Raw genomic sequence first — 14,437 nt, 5'->3', positions numbered from 1 at the left:
TTGGAGCTTGTTGATAGATTTTTGTGTAAGGCCAAATAATAATGAGTTGCAGTAGTCAATTCTAGAGATAACGAGATTATGGATGAGAATGGCAGTGGCGCGAGGTGTGAGGAAGGGGCGGAGGCGATTAATGTTACGGAGTTGGAAATATGCTGCACGTGTAATATTATTGATATGTGAGTTAAAGGATAATGTGCTATCGAGAATGACACCCAAGCTTTTCACAGAGGGAGAGATAGGGACCAGCGAGTTATTGATGGTGAGAGAGAAATTGTTAATTCTGGATAGCAGTCGTTTAGTGCCAACCAGAAGAAGTTCCGATTTATTGCTGTTGAGTTTAAGAAAGTTGGAGGAGAACCAAGAATTAAGTTCAGCTAGACAGAGGATGAGGGAGGGTGGAGGAAGAGTAGAGTCAGGTTTGGTAGAGAGATAGAGCTGGGTGTCATCGGCGTAGCAGTGGAACTGAATATTATATTTACGAAAAATATGTCCGAGTGGAAGAAGGTAGATGATGAAAAGAAGGGGCCCGAGGACAGATCCCTGGGGCACCCCAGTGGATAAAGGAGAAAGCTGAGAAGTGAAGGATTTTAATTGAATGAACTGAGTGCGGTCAGATAGGTATGATTTAAACCAGGCTAGTGGAGTGTGAGAGAGACCAATAGAAGCTAATCTGCTAAGGAGAATGAGATGGTGTCAAAAGCTGCACTCAGATCAAGAAGGATAAGGATGGAGAGGAGACCGGAATCAGCTGCTATAAGAAGGTCGTTTGTTATTTTTATAAGAGCAGTTTCAGTGCTATGTAGAGGACGAAAGCCAGACTGGAACTGTTCGTAAAGGTTATTATCAGTTAGGTGAAGATGGACTTGTGAAGCAACTATTTTTTCAAGGATTTTTGAGAGAAATGGTAGATTGGAGATAGGACGAAAATTATTAAAGTTGTTGGGATCTAGGCCAGTTTTTTTCAGAATTGGGGTAATAGCAGCAACTTTGAAGGAAGCAGGAACAGTTCCAGCGGTGAGTGAAGAGTGAATAATAGCAGATATGAGGGGAAGGAGAGGGAGTAAGCAGGCTTTGACGAGGACAGTGGGGATAGGATCGAGCTGGCAGGTAGAAGGCTTTGATTTATGGATGAGATCAGCAATATCAGCTAAGGATGGAAGTTGAAAAACAGAGAGGAAGTGAGAGGGGGGACAAGTTAGGACAGAGAAGCTACATTGAGCATTAGGGTCCAGGTCTAAGTGTATTTTATGAATTTTATCAATAAAGAATAGCATTAGAGCATCACAGAAGTTAGATGAATAGAGATGAGCAGGGAGAGAATCAGGTGGCCTGTTAAAAGAGTTGAATAGTGAGAAAAGGGTCTTGGTAGAGTTCTCACTTGAGCAGACAATAGCAGAGTAATAAGCAGATTTGGTTTGACTAATACATTCCTGGTAAAACAGAACGTGGTTATTAAACATATCCTTATGAATAGTAAGGCCAGTTTTCTTATAGAGACGTTCAAGCTGTCGGCCTTTAGCTTTCAGTAGCCGGAGTTCAGGGGTGTACCAGGGTGCAGAGCGAGAAAAAAGTACAGTTCTGGTTTTTTGTGGAGCCAGGGAATTTAAAATACTGCTAAGGCTATGATTATAAAAGAGTACCAGGTCCTCTTGAATAGCTAAGTTGTTAGAAGACAAGCAGCTAGAAAAAGCAGAGGAAAGGATATCAAGATTTATATTCTTGATATTCCGGAAAGAGATAATACGGGGATTGTTAATTACAGAGAGGGTCATGTGAACATTAAAGGAGAGAAGTAGATGGTCCGAAATTAGCAGTTCGTCAGCTGTACAGATGGAGAGGGTAAGTCCAGAACAGCAGACTAGGTCCAAAGTGTGGCCCTTGATGTGGGTAGGGAAGTTTATGTATTGTTTAAGGCTGAAGCTATCAAGGCAGGATAGAAGGTCCTTGGTAAGAGGATGGTCGCAGTTATCCACGTGAACGTTAAAGTCACCCAGCAATATTATATTAGGGGAGACAGTAGCTAGATTGGTCAGCAGATCGGCAAAGTCGCTGATAAAAACAGAATTAAATTTTGGGGGGCGGTAGATGACAGCTATTACAGTTGGGGTAGGTCCTGAAAGTTGACAAACAACAGATTCAAAGGAGCTGTACGTAGGGGCGGACAGCGGCGAGACTTTCCAGTTCTCGCGATAGATTATCGCGAGGCCACCACCACGGCCGGACTCGCGAGGTTGGCAGGTGTAAACAAACCCCCGGCGGGGTGGAGTCGTTGAGTTGCGAAAAGTCATTGGGCTGTTGCCATGTCTCAGTCAAGCAGAAAAAGTCAAACTTACGGTCTGTTAGGAGATCCTGGATGAGATGTCCTTTGTTCGTAAGCGAACGGATATTAAGCAGGCCGAAGTTGACAGAAATACTGTCGGACTGGATGAGAGTGTTAGCCGACCTAGGCAGACCAGTCAGAACATTGTGGTCAATAGACCTGCAGAGGTTCCGTTGAGAGCGACCAGAGGTGGACCAGAAGGACTGAATTGGTTTGGAATTATCCTGATGGAAATACCGACGGGAGCCTCGATGTACGTACTTTCGACGAGGGAGGAAGGCAATGTCCGTGTGGAAATGAAGAGCAGCCAACGGCGGAGCAGCTAAAGAGAAGCGGAGCCGGAGGAGCTCATCAGCTGTATATTGATGAAGTCCAGTGCCGAGTCGGTAGATCGATGACATAAGGATCCAGACCCACACTGAGAGTACATAGATTCTGAAAGGCCACATCATGGACAGGAACAGCCGGGTAGGGACACCGGTGGGCCTTAGAAACAGGAGTAGGACAAAAGTCCAGAAGTCCAGAGTCCAGTAGCGTTAACGTTAGCGATAGTGGTGAGTGGCGGCCGGTGAGTAGCGGCAGCCAGTCGCGCCAGCGTTCACTCAACCGGAAGTGCACGATCCGGAAATACATTTCACCAAGGCCTGTGCTTCTGACTAAGCCATCTAAAGCACACCAGGGCCTGTCCTTTCTCTGAGGCCATCTATACCACACAAAGGGCTGTGTTACCTGCTGAGCCCATCTACATTAATGTCAGCTTGTGTCATTAGTCAGATTATTCAAAGGAGCTTGCAAAGAAAAGCGTCTGGACTTCTTTAAGTTATTGAAGACGTTTCACCTCTCATCCGAGAAGCTTCTTCAGTTCTAAGGTCAAATGGCGTTTTCCCATCTGCTGCCTCACCTGCACCGGAGTATTCGCCTCAGAGAGTGGGTGTCTCTCGCCGCGCTTCGGCCGCTCCCTCTCTCGCCGCTCCGCTCCTCGCTCACCCACCGCCCGCCTCATTCATCGCACTTTCCACGTCGCCAGGGCGCCGCAAATCTGCCTCCCATCTCGCCTCGGTGGAGGCTCCGTCGCTCGCCGCGCCTGCTACTACATCTAAGAGTAGGCGAGGTTCACGCCGCCACCGCGTTTCCTGTTCGGAGCAGCAGCATCCGGTGGTGAGCGAAACTGACTTTTTTCTTTCACCTCGCCATAATCCAGAGACTGTTCACCATCCACCTAAGCCAAAGACTGTGTACTATGATTATATTCTGGACTACCCAATTAATACTCACCATCCTGCCTCCAAAGAGACTATTCCACCATCACAAGCCACTGCTAAAGGCATTATCCCCGCTAAACCTGATAGTTTCTCCCATTCCCTCATTATTTCCTCACCCATCGCTCAGCCATTTCCTGCCAGCACGGTGGCCCAGATTCGGCCTTCCCCTTCACCTGTTTCACCTTCTCAGGTGAAGGCAGCTAAGGCTCAGCCTGTCCGTGTAGCACCCCAACCTGTGCCAGCTCCCAGGACGAGAGCAGCTGTGACCCAGTCTGTCTCCACACCCGTTCCTGTTTCTCGGGTGGGGGTGACTGGTGTCCAGCCACCTCCCGTGCCTGTCCCAGCGCCCAGGCTGAGGGCAGCCGGAACCCAGCCTGACCTCGCTAGAGGCTCGGAAGAGCTAGCCTCTCCACCTGTCACTCCACCACTTCATCCACCTCCTGATCCTGCCTTTCATGCACTAGGATTATCCCTAGTTATGCTAGCTGACCTGTCCCCTGCTCAGGCACCAGCTTTACTAGCCCAGGCTGCAGCGTTGTCACCATCTTTAGCTCTGCCCGTAGCTCCGCCAGCCTTAGACTCACCAACCTCTGTTCATCCACTAGCCTCCCCCATAAAACCAGCTTCTTGCTTAAGTGAAAATAAATGGATGGTGTTTTTTTGCGCTAGTAATGTTGTGGAGTTGTATTTTGTCTCGCATCAATTATATCGTCAGTTATATCGTTATCGCAAATTTTCAAATATATATCGTGATAAATATTTTTGGCCATATCTCCCTGCTCTAGTTCATATCACTCTTTATAGCCTATTAGTTTCATTTTCGATGCACTCCGAGGTCATAGCAAATTAGAACAAACATCCTACTGAGTGATTTTGCAGAACTACCTTCTATTTCTAGACTTGCTAATTATTTGCCATTATTGCAGAAAACCAGCCTATGAAATGGATGAAATCGTGACTGAGTTCCAGCGCTACACAAGGGACCTGCTTCAAACAAACCACCATGCCAATCAGATTACTTCTTCCATGTGAGGGTGAAGAGGTGACCCTTCTGGATAAGATGGTGAAGGTTTGTTGAACAGTGTGGTAGTAACACCAGGGAAAAATTAAACTTGCTCCTGTTAAATATTCTTAAGTCTTTTGCTGTATAAATAGCGGTATTTTTTCCCCCAAAAGATACAGTAAATAAAGTAATGTTAGTAGTGGGTGATATCATGTAAACACTGTCGTGATTTGGTGTAAACATTTTGTCATTTGTAAACTATAAATGACATGGATTCTACACTGTTACTGATGTGATGTTCTATAAGGTGGTTTTAATAAAATAAAAAAGAGGCAAAAATTAGTTTGTTTCTTTATTCAACTTTTGAACAGCGGGACTCAGTCAGTACATATTCAGTAAATGCAAATTATTTACACGGCAGTGCACTACAGGTATAAATCTAGACCCCTAGATAAAACATTATGGCATTATAGCAGTGACAACTCCTCCACAGTAGCAGGTGGGAGGTTTCTTTTTTGAGGACGGCTCCTTTTACCTTTCAATACGGATGGTCTGTTTATGTTTTGATCAAGAGCCTTTTTTTAAGCAGCTGAAGAGTAGAAGTCTGTCTTATGGCCAACCTCTGGCTGTATCTTGGTCATATTACCCAGCAAAACCCAGTATGCAGGTTCATCTGTAACAGTCCTTGTGCCACGGATCAACACTGTTGCTTCTACATTAAACAGAAGAGCAGGGACATGGGTGCAGGTGTCCGCGACTCCGGCCATACAGGTGCAGTGGGCGGCTTCAACCTTTCCTGTGATGCTCACAGTGACCCATGGCTGCAATGCTGGTTCATTCAGTCTTTGAGAGTGCAGGACCTGAAACACACACAAACTTCATTTAAAGACAAGAACTAATGAGCCAAGGCCGACATAAATGTGTTTTATCTACTTTATCATAAATGTACATACATGTAATTTTTCATTTTATTATGCATCCATCTATAGAACGCTGCATGTTATAGTGTAAATCTGCCTGTTCTCTCTCAGAAACCTGCCTGCAGAAAATAAACCTAAAGTATGTAATGCAAGGATGTCTTCACTTTCAAAATGGAGAAAGCATAAAGTGACCATTATGAATCACTTAATATGATAAGGAGATTCTGCAGGTCATTAATCAATGTATATGTAAGGCAGTGACTGGAATAAGTCACAAGGTGTCGCTGTTGAGCTGCATATGTATGGTAGATCTAAGCAATTTTGACTATTTGTCCTCTGCAGGACACCGTAGTTCAGATTTCTCGTTCGCGCAGGGCGCCATCTTGGTTCAGTGTTTACTGTGATTTGCAAAGGGCCAGCAGCAGAGTTGGAGTGGTGTTTGCCCCAGCATCTGAATAAACGGCACAGTCCGAGCCACAAATTGAACGCCTGTGTCCGACTGGTCTCTCTACTGCGCACCCCAATCCAACACAAACTTACACAATGCAGAGTCCGGAGTGTAGGGAGGCCCCTGCACTGGTTGGGTCACATATACAATTAAAATAAAATGTATTGTTAGTGACACAAGATACAAATATTGAAGCAAGATGTATAATTAGAATTATTTATAATAAATCTGAATAAATTATTGCAATTTCTTTAACCATAAAGAATAACTAAATCCTTCAGGCAATGTCACATCAATGCACTGAACTCACTGTTATCCCTCTAACAGCCTTCACATGTTCTCACTGTAATCTCCCCTCATGAATGAATTTATGCTGCACTAATCTGAATGTTTGGAGGGAAATCAAACGCATTTCACACGCAGTACTCGAGCTGACTTACCTTTGTTTGAATGACGACTTGTAAACGCTGACTCCACAGACAAGGTACGGAAATATATCAGGCTACGTCAATAGCGCTAGGTGTTCGGGGTTTCTACTCCACGGCCGTATGTCATACGGGTCCACATTTCCAATGCACGCTATTTCTGCAAGTACCGCTGCTTCGCCTCTGAACGCAATCGGTCTCTATACAGTCCATTCTCTTTTGAGCTGCTTTTAAGCATCTTTCTTGTAGTTGTCGTTCCAACACTGTGTTTGTTTTGATTTATAGATCCCGAAAATGGCGCCGCGCTCCAACAATGCATTACGCCGTCACATCAACTCAAAGCAAAAGTCCGCGGTGATCTGAAAATGATGTACCGGGAGTTGTGCCTTTTTCGGCGGCTTCAGCGACCCTCGAGCTCCCGGCTAGCTATCGAGCTGGTGGGTAGCAGACGTCTCCGAAAACGTCGAAGCACTTTTGCAAATATGCAATATCTTGATAAACCGAGCAGATATTTGATGTTTGATGAAAATATGTTAAAATTTTATTTTGTGACCCAGAGAGATTAGTAAGAGTAATTTTAAAACTTAGTAGCGGCCGCCATTGTTGGAAACTGGAGTTTTGTCGTGTCCAAATTCATGGGCTGCATCCTCCTGAGGCTGCATTTGTAGACCGATTACTTCACAGCGACGCGCCGAAGGCTGTCCAAATTCGTAGACTCCTCTGAATGCAGCCGACAAATGCGTCCTCCTTTTCCCTGAATTTGAAGGATGGGTCAGGTGTGTCCTTCATGGCCCACCATTTCCCAGAATTCATAGCGCAGCCCAGCCAAACTCCAGTTTCCAACAATGGCGGCCGTTACTAACTTTCGTTACTCGGGTTAAACGTAATATATAAGTCACTTAGACAACCTAAAAATGTTATTGCTGGGCCTTTTTCAGTGTTTTGTTTGTTCGTGAGTACAAACTGAGTTTAAAATTATTAGATTAGATAAAATAAAACTTTATTAATCCCCGGGGTGGGTTCCTCCTTGGTTTTTACACAGCTGACTAAACATCAAACAGAAAACTGATTAAACAGAAGTATGAGACTGTCGAGAATTTACGCCAGTGTCCTGTTATATTTTAGATAGCAAGGAGCAGACGGCCGAGTTTATTAAACTCCACCGAGACAGCGGTGACGCTAATCAGAAAGCTAGACCGTCCAATTTCCTCAGCCTTCCGGCCTACCCGACCTTCTGAGGACCCGGCCCACATAGACCGCGAAGGCTGGGTCCTCAGGAGGATGCAGCCCATGAATTTGGACACGACATCTGACTGGGCCGCGCTATGAATTCTGGGATATGGTAGGCCACGAAGGACACACCCGACCCATCCTTCAAATTCGGGGAAAAGGAGGACGCATTTGTCGGCTGCATTCGGAGGAGACAGCCTTCGGCGCGTCGCTGTGACGTAATCGGTCTACATCCTCAGGAGGATGCAGCCCATGAATTTGGACACGACATATAAATGGGTCTCTCCGTTCTCCCATCATCCTTTGCTTACACATGTTGCGTCTGATTGGTTAGAGCTGAGCGCATCCAAAACTAACAGGAGTGGTGAATAAAACTATGAAATAAAAATAATAAACCTAACAAAGGATTATGTACGTTAAATCTGCGCACTTTCAGATTGTGAATCAGTTTGGAAAACACTGTGTGATGGCCACAACATGAAGCGATTTTATTGTTGAATTATCAGTGATACTTTCATGTTTTTGTTGAGAAATGTTAACGATGTCATTAAAAGAAAGCTTTAAATTAGGGAGAAAAACACGTCAGGGGAAAGGGTCCCCGGTTCTCCAGTTAGATTGTGCTTCACAGCGTCATGTTTCGTGTTGACGGGGTTATTATTGGAGTAAATGGATGGCTGGAGCCTCTGCTCGAAGCGTCTCCGATCGCCGCGAGCAGGTTCATATTGGAATGAATTGACAACCCACAGCGTCTCATAGAAATGTGGAAGGGTACTTTTACCATCAGCATGGGAAGTTAAGGGACGTGACAAATCGTCAGTATTTTACGCGTCGGGAGTGAGAACGGGTTGGATTTAGATACATGAAAGTCATTTTGTGCTGTCGCTTGCATTTATGTACTGTCGCATTCATTAAGCCTAATTATTGCCTGAGACTGTTCTTGTTAAATGATGAAAAACTCAAAGGCACGTTTCAGCAGTGGATCTGTGTGAAATCAGCAACTTGCAAAAATAATAATAAATAAATCAGAATGTGGGCTATTGATTCTAAAAACAGAAATTGCAAAGAAAGTTCAACACTTACTAAAAGTGCAATTAAATCATCTCAGCAGCTTTACTCATGAAATTATTGCAGTTAGCTGAATTCATATGTTGCATCTTTATATATATGTATATATATATATATATATAGATAGATAGATAGATAGATAGATAGATTTATTTATGTGAGCAGTGCGGAAACCTGCACTGATCTGACCTAATTTCTTCCTCATCCTGATTCCTGACCTGGGCCCTATTTCAGGAAGCCGGTTTAGAAAACTCAGAGTGAAAAACGATACTCAGGGTTGAGTAACCCCGAACTGTCCAACTCGGAATATTCGGTTTCAGAAAGGCTGATAACAAGTAGTTCAGTCAACGCGGAGTTGCTTTAACCCCAAGTTAAGCGCGCGCACGAGGATACATAAAGCCCTGATTAGTGGAGCACAGATTAAGCGAGTCACCATGGAGACGGAGGGAAAGAAGGCACGGTCAATGTATTTTACAGCGCTTGAGGCCGAAATTCTGATGGCAGCCATATGCCGATAACATGCAAATTCCGCGGAAAAAAAGTAACACAGCCTCAGCTGCAAAAGAAAGGGAGCATGCACGGCAAAACATAGCCGACAGAGTCAATGCGTGAGTGTTAATTTAAACATTGATCTAGGGATTTCCAACACGTTATTTTATTATATTATATTTTATGTTTTATTTTATACATTTGATTTTGTGATGTGATGTGAGCGCAGGTGCAACCCAACAGGCCCCAAACGTTCCTGGCAGCAAGTAAAAATGAAATATAAAAATATAGTCCAAACAGGTAAGGTGTAATTGTATTATGAGCCATAGTGCTTGCCTGTTTGTAAATCAATTGCAGTTAGAGGCTACATTAATTTTCTTTCTGTAAGCACTTATTGAAATTATCTGAGCACATTACAAGTACATATTTGCTTACTCTGTATGCTCATATGTGACCCGTTATAGCCAACACAAAAAAGCGGAGGCCCGAAAAACAGGTGGGGGTCCTCCACCACCACCACTCACAGAGGCTGAGCAGTTGGCTTCCACATTTGTGATAATGTTGGCAGCATCACATATGATCTTCACAGTGCAGAGAACACAAATTAGCATCCATTACTATAATGAAATAATTTGTTAGTTTGAAATGCTACAGGGAACTATGTACCTGTACATTAATGCTGTGGAAAGACTTCCTGTTCACATAGTCTCCTTCATTTACTGAAGGAGCAATGATTGGAATGTGAGTGCCATCTATACAGCCAATCACGCCTGGGAACCCTGAAAATAAATGTAAAATTTAAGTAGTAGTCCAAGTATCACCACATCATGAATTAAGTTTTGTTCATCCTGATACCTGCAATTTTGTGGAATCCCTCTTTGATGAATCTTGTGGGTCTGTGACCGGGGAACACCACAGACGAGTACAGGAGACGTTTCAGTGCAACTGTAACATTCCTGACTGCCCGACAGACGGTAGCCTTGGAAACGTGCTCAGCGTCACCAATATTATACAGAAAGCTCCCGTTTGCAAAAAACCGAAGTGCAATACAAATAATAAGTACAGAACTGAGAGGATGTCCGCGATGTGTCACATGAGCAATATTAGGCCTGAGGATGTTATTCAAATAAATTATAGATTGTGCTGAAAAACGGTAACGTTCACACAGGAAATCATCAGGAAATGATAAAATGTCCGAACGCGCTCTAATCACTCTCTCCCGGCGGAGAGCTCTGCGGAGAATTTGGGCTTCAACATCTACTGGCTCTTCAAGGGAGGGGCACGCCATGTCTGACACTTCCTACAGTCAGGTTTCTGACAAAGGGGCGGAGACAGTCAGGGTTAGTTGAAGTAAACCTGCTAGGGGGCAGGTTAGCTTCACGGAGTGTGTCGTCATAGTAACTCACTCAGAATTAATCTAAACTCGCTTTTGTGAAACCGAAAAACCAGAGTTTTCGTTAACTCAGGGTATACTTACTCAGAGTTTGCACTAAACCGGCTTCCTGAAATAGGGCCCTGGGAAGGGAGAGAAATATAGTTTTTGTTTTGTTTTTGTTTCTCTTCTTTTTTTATTGAATTCCTTCAAGGAGAACACAGAGTGTGAAGAAGTGGGCAGCAAGGACTTGAAATAGGGAGGCTGGGGATAGAGAGGAATCAGCAGGCACCTAGTTTTGAGAGACAGTGGTTGTTGATCTCTGTGTTGTAGAGTCATTACCCTGTTTTATGTTGCATTATACTTCTTCCCCCCCCCCCCATATATTTTTACTGAAATTTTCTGTTGTACAATACAAACAAATATTTGAACACCCTCACATTCACACACCCATCCATACATCAAACCTGCCTACATCATATTCAAATGTAGAAATTGGCATAGTTTTCACAGTAATACAAAAATACAAGGAATTAGGATAAACAAGATTCTCCCCTCCTTCCCTTCTTCTTTTCCTTCTTTTTCATAAACGTCCTTCAACTCCACTCCCTAAAATATCCATATATGGCTTCCACATATTCACAAAGTCCCATTGTTTGCCCTTGGCAATATATGTTAGTCTTTCCAGGCCTAGAAAGTCTGCAATTTCCTTCTTCCAGAGTCCCATGGAGGGAGCATCCATACTCTTCCAACATAGCACAATGGCTCTTCTGGCTTGAAGTAATCCATAGTCCAGTAATTTTCTTTTTTCCGATTGCTTAAATTCCCTTGGATATATTCCAAGTACACAGAGTTTACCTTTTAAAGGGATTTTTTACCTTAAACACTTCAGACAGACATTTGATCATGTCTTTCCAAAATTCCTGGATTTTAGGACATTCCAGACAATGAAGAAGAGTTCCTTTTTCAACTAGACATTTAGTACAGATGTCTGGAAAATCATCGGACATATGATGAAGCTTGACAGGTGTTATATAGGTTCTCATGAGCCATTTATATTGCAGTAGTTTAAAGTGTGTGTCTATTGTTTGTTTTTGTGCTTTTAAGCAAGCCTGGTTCCAGTCATTTTCATCTATGTCCTCTTGGATCTCCCTTCTCCAAGCATCTTGCATTATACTTCTGATTTAGAAGTTGTGAAATTAGCACACTGATTTGTATTACACTACACTGCTGATTTATTATTGCGAATGAATTACACTGTTTTATGTTTTATGATACCTTATATTGCTGATTTATAAAGAAATACTGTTTGCATAGAATCATGGCCTTGCTTTTCTGATTGTAAAGAGAAAAGAACATACTGCCCCATTTCACACAGGAGGAGAAAAAACAGGAAGCCTGAAGAATGTGAATGTTTGTGACTTTTGTGGGGGCCGAGGCTATAAAGAGTTTGTGTCCCGTCCGGACATTTGTAATGCTCAAAGTGTTGTATGGAATAAAGAAAATTGTATTGATTAAAGTGATAGTTGATTGAGCATTAAATACCAAGTGTTGTTCTTCCTTCAGCCCGAAGATCAAAGAATTGGGGTTTTTTACAGATTATGCACACACACAAACACACATGCAGCTATTACCCATTTCTTCTTTTTATACTTAAGACAACTTTTTCTTGAATGAAGACACTGATCTGTCACATGTAAAATGTAGCCAATTTTATTTATTGTTCCACCCCATCTCCTTAACCTGTGTTCAGGTTAGGGAGATGATGGAGGAAATGGTGGTGGTTGTAAAGAAAGGGGTAAAGAAGAAGAAAAAATAGGTAAAAGGGGGATGGAAAGGAGGAAAGAGACAGAGGAGAGAAAACCCTAACAATCTCCTCTGAGATAGGAGAAACTCCCTTTAAAGGAAGAAACCTATGGCAGAACCAGGCTAAAGAGGGAGCAGTCAACTGCCGGGACTGGTTGGGGGGTGAGGCTGAAAAAGAGAGAGAGAGAAGGAGAGAGGGGAGCGAGATGGGAGAGGTGTTAGGAGTTAAAGAGAGGGAGATGGGGGAGAGGAGGGGATTAAGATGGAACCGAGGTGGAGGAACACAAAGTAAGTTCAAGTGAGTCTCCTGCTCCTGCATGTGTTTAATAAACTTGATTTATTGATCAAACTTGCTTGTGCTGTGAGGTCCTCCCTCCACATACTCATACCTGTGTCAAACTGTCCAGTTACATGTTTATAAATAATATATTGGCCAAATTTCCATATGTTTTTGACCTGGGGGTAGACCTGATTATAAACAGGTAAGAAGTTCTTATGAACTTATGACATAAACCATTATGCATTTAAGGTGATCATGTTTGTTTTTTATTTAAGAAGAGAAGTTGTTCCACTGTGCCAACATGGGGGGCCGTGTCTGTTTCTCTTCTTGTAGGTCATGCCTCCTGGCTCAGAGAAAATCCTCTTGCATGAAACTGAAGAGGCTGGAGTGCATAGAAACTGCACTGCAAGTTGGTAGAGGTGTGGGTATATGGTCTTTAAAAGCCATTAGTTGTCCTGGAGTGGATCCTCTGTCCAGGGAATTAAAGGATGTATCATGTATCTCTGTACTTCCACTATGACTGTCCTCACTCACATGGCTATCCAGCAGATCCCACAGACCATCACCAAAAAGAATAAACAAATTAAATGGCTGCACATTTTGTAGAATACCTTTTTTTTTTTTGGAGGGGGGGGGGGGGGGGGTGTCTAACAAAGGGATGGTTTGCTTTTAGTGTGGCTTTACTGGAAGTAAAATTTACTGGGAGTTCGACATAGTGTAAATCTCAATAACAGGATGTGCAGTTCTTAGCTCACATGTAGTTGAGCTTGCATCCATTAAGACTGAACCACAGCAGCAAAACTACAAAAAAAAAAAATATTTCAGTGTGTTAATTCATTATGTATACTATTTATATACAAAAATTGAAACTTGTTGTCAATAGTGAGGTGTACGAAGTAACAATTTATCTATGATAGTTTTTTCTACTATCAGATAATGACCCAAGGCTTAGCAGTAAGGAAACAAAGCATGTAGTGCTGCCCATGGGTTCTAGACTTCAGGCGGTCATTAACTGCAAAGGATTTCCAACAAAGTATTTAAAAGGATCCTAATATTTACAGTCATATTAGTTTGTTCAATTACTTTTGAGCAGCTCAAAATGTGGGGCTGTGTTTAAAAATGGCTCAACTACTGAAACAGTCAATGCAATACTTTTGCCAAATCCCTCAAAGTAAAGCTGAAAATCTGCACTTCAATCACATGTTGATTATTTGATTTAAAACCCACAACAGTAACTGGTGTAGAGGCAAAATTACAAAAAATGTATCATCCAAAATCTTGTAAATTCAGGTTGCATCAATGTTCTCTCGTTCTCTGAATCTTTAGTATAGGGCCAAAGAGAGCTGCTTGGAGAGTTACTTCACAAGAACCACATAAGGAGCTTGTTTATACTGTCATTGCCTAATGGCAAGAAACTTGAAGTTCTCAATAAGTCACTACATACTGTAACAGAGGCTTTTCAAAATTCAAGATTCAAAGCGTTTATTGTCATGTGTACAAAGAAAAGCATTTCTCTGTACAAGGTAATTCTTTTTCTGCTGTCCACACACAGATGTACAAATAGATAAATACAAATAACATGAATAAATAAATGGAGACAAAAAAAATATAAGTATTTAATAGATTTATGTGCACAAGAGCTATGAGCTTAATGTGCGTGTTTGATATGTGAGATGACCTGATGTGCAAAAATTATTATCACTGTTAAAATAGGTCAGCTGTTCGAGATCTCTGGATCTTTTTCAAGTCTTAAACGCTCCGCTGTATCCAGGAGGGGGCAGCAGATACAAGCAGAGGATAACAAAATGCCTGAAATC

At 42.7% G+C, this 14,437-nt stretch overlaps 1 protein-coding gene across 1 annotated transcript; it reads right to left on the bottom strand.

Annotated features, from left to right (window-relative positions):
- Positions 1–653: 653 nt before the first annotated feature.
- Positions 654–2,042, bottom strand: LOC120736743. Its single transcript, XM_040037037.1, has one exon. It carries the CDS (start codon positions 1,770–1,772, stop codon positions 666–668), a length of 1,107 nt encoding a protein of 368 aa, XP_039892971.1. The 5' UTR covers positions 1,773–2,042; the 3' UTR covers positions 654–665.
- Between the last annotated feature and the right edge of the window lie 12,395 nt (positions 2,043–14,437).

Source organism: Simochromis diagramma, unplaced genomic scaffold, assembly GCF_900408965.1.
Source record: "Simochromis diagramma unplaced genomic scaffold, fSimDia1.1 OVJJ01000630.1, whole genome shotgun sequence".
NCBI lineage: Eukaryota > Metazoa > Chordata > Actinopteri > Cichliformes > Cichlidae > Simochromis > Simochromis diagramma.
This window is presented reverse-complemented; position numbering and strand designations above follow the sequence as displayed.

Excerpts from the sequence above, each read along its gene's own strand:
- LOC120736743 (XM_040037037.1), bottom strand. The coding sequence starts at position 1,772 with ATGACCCTCTCTGTAATTAACAATCCCCGTATTATCTCTTTCCGGAAT.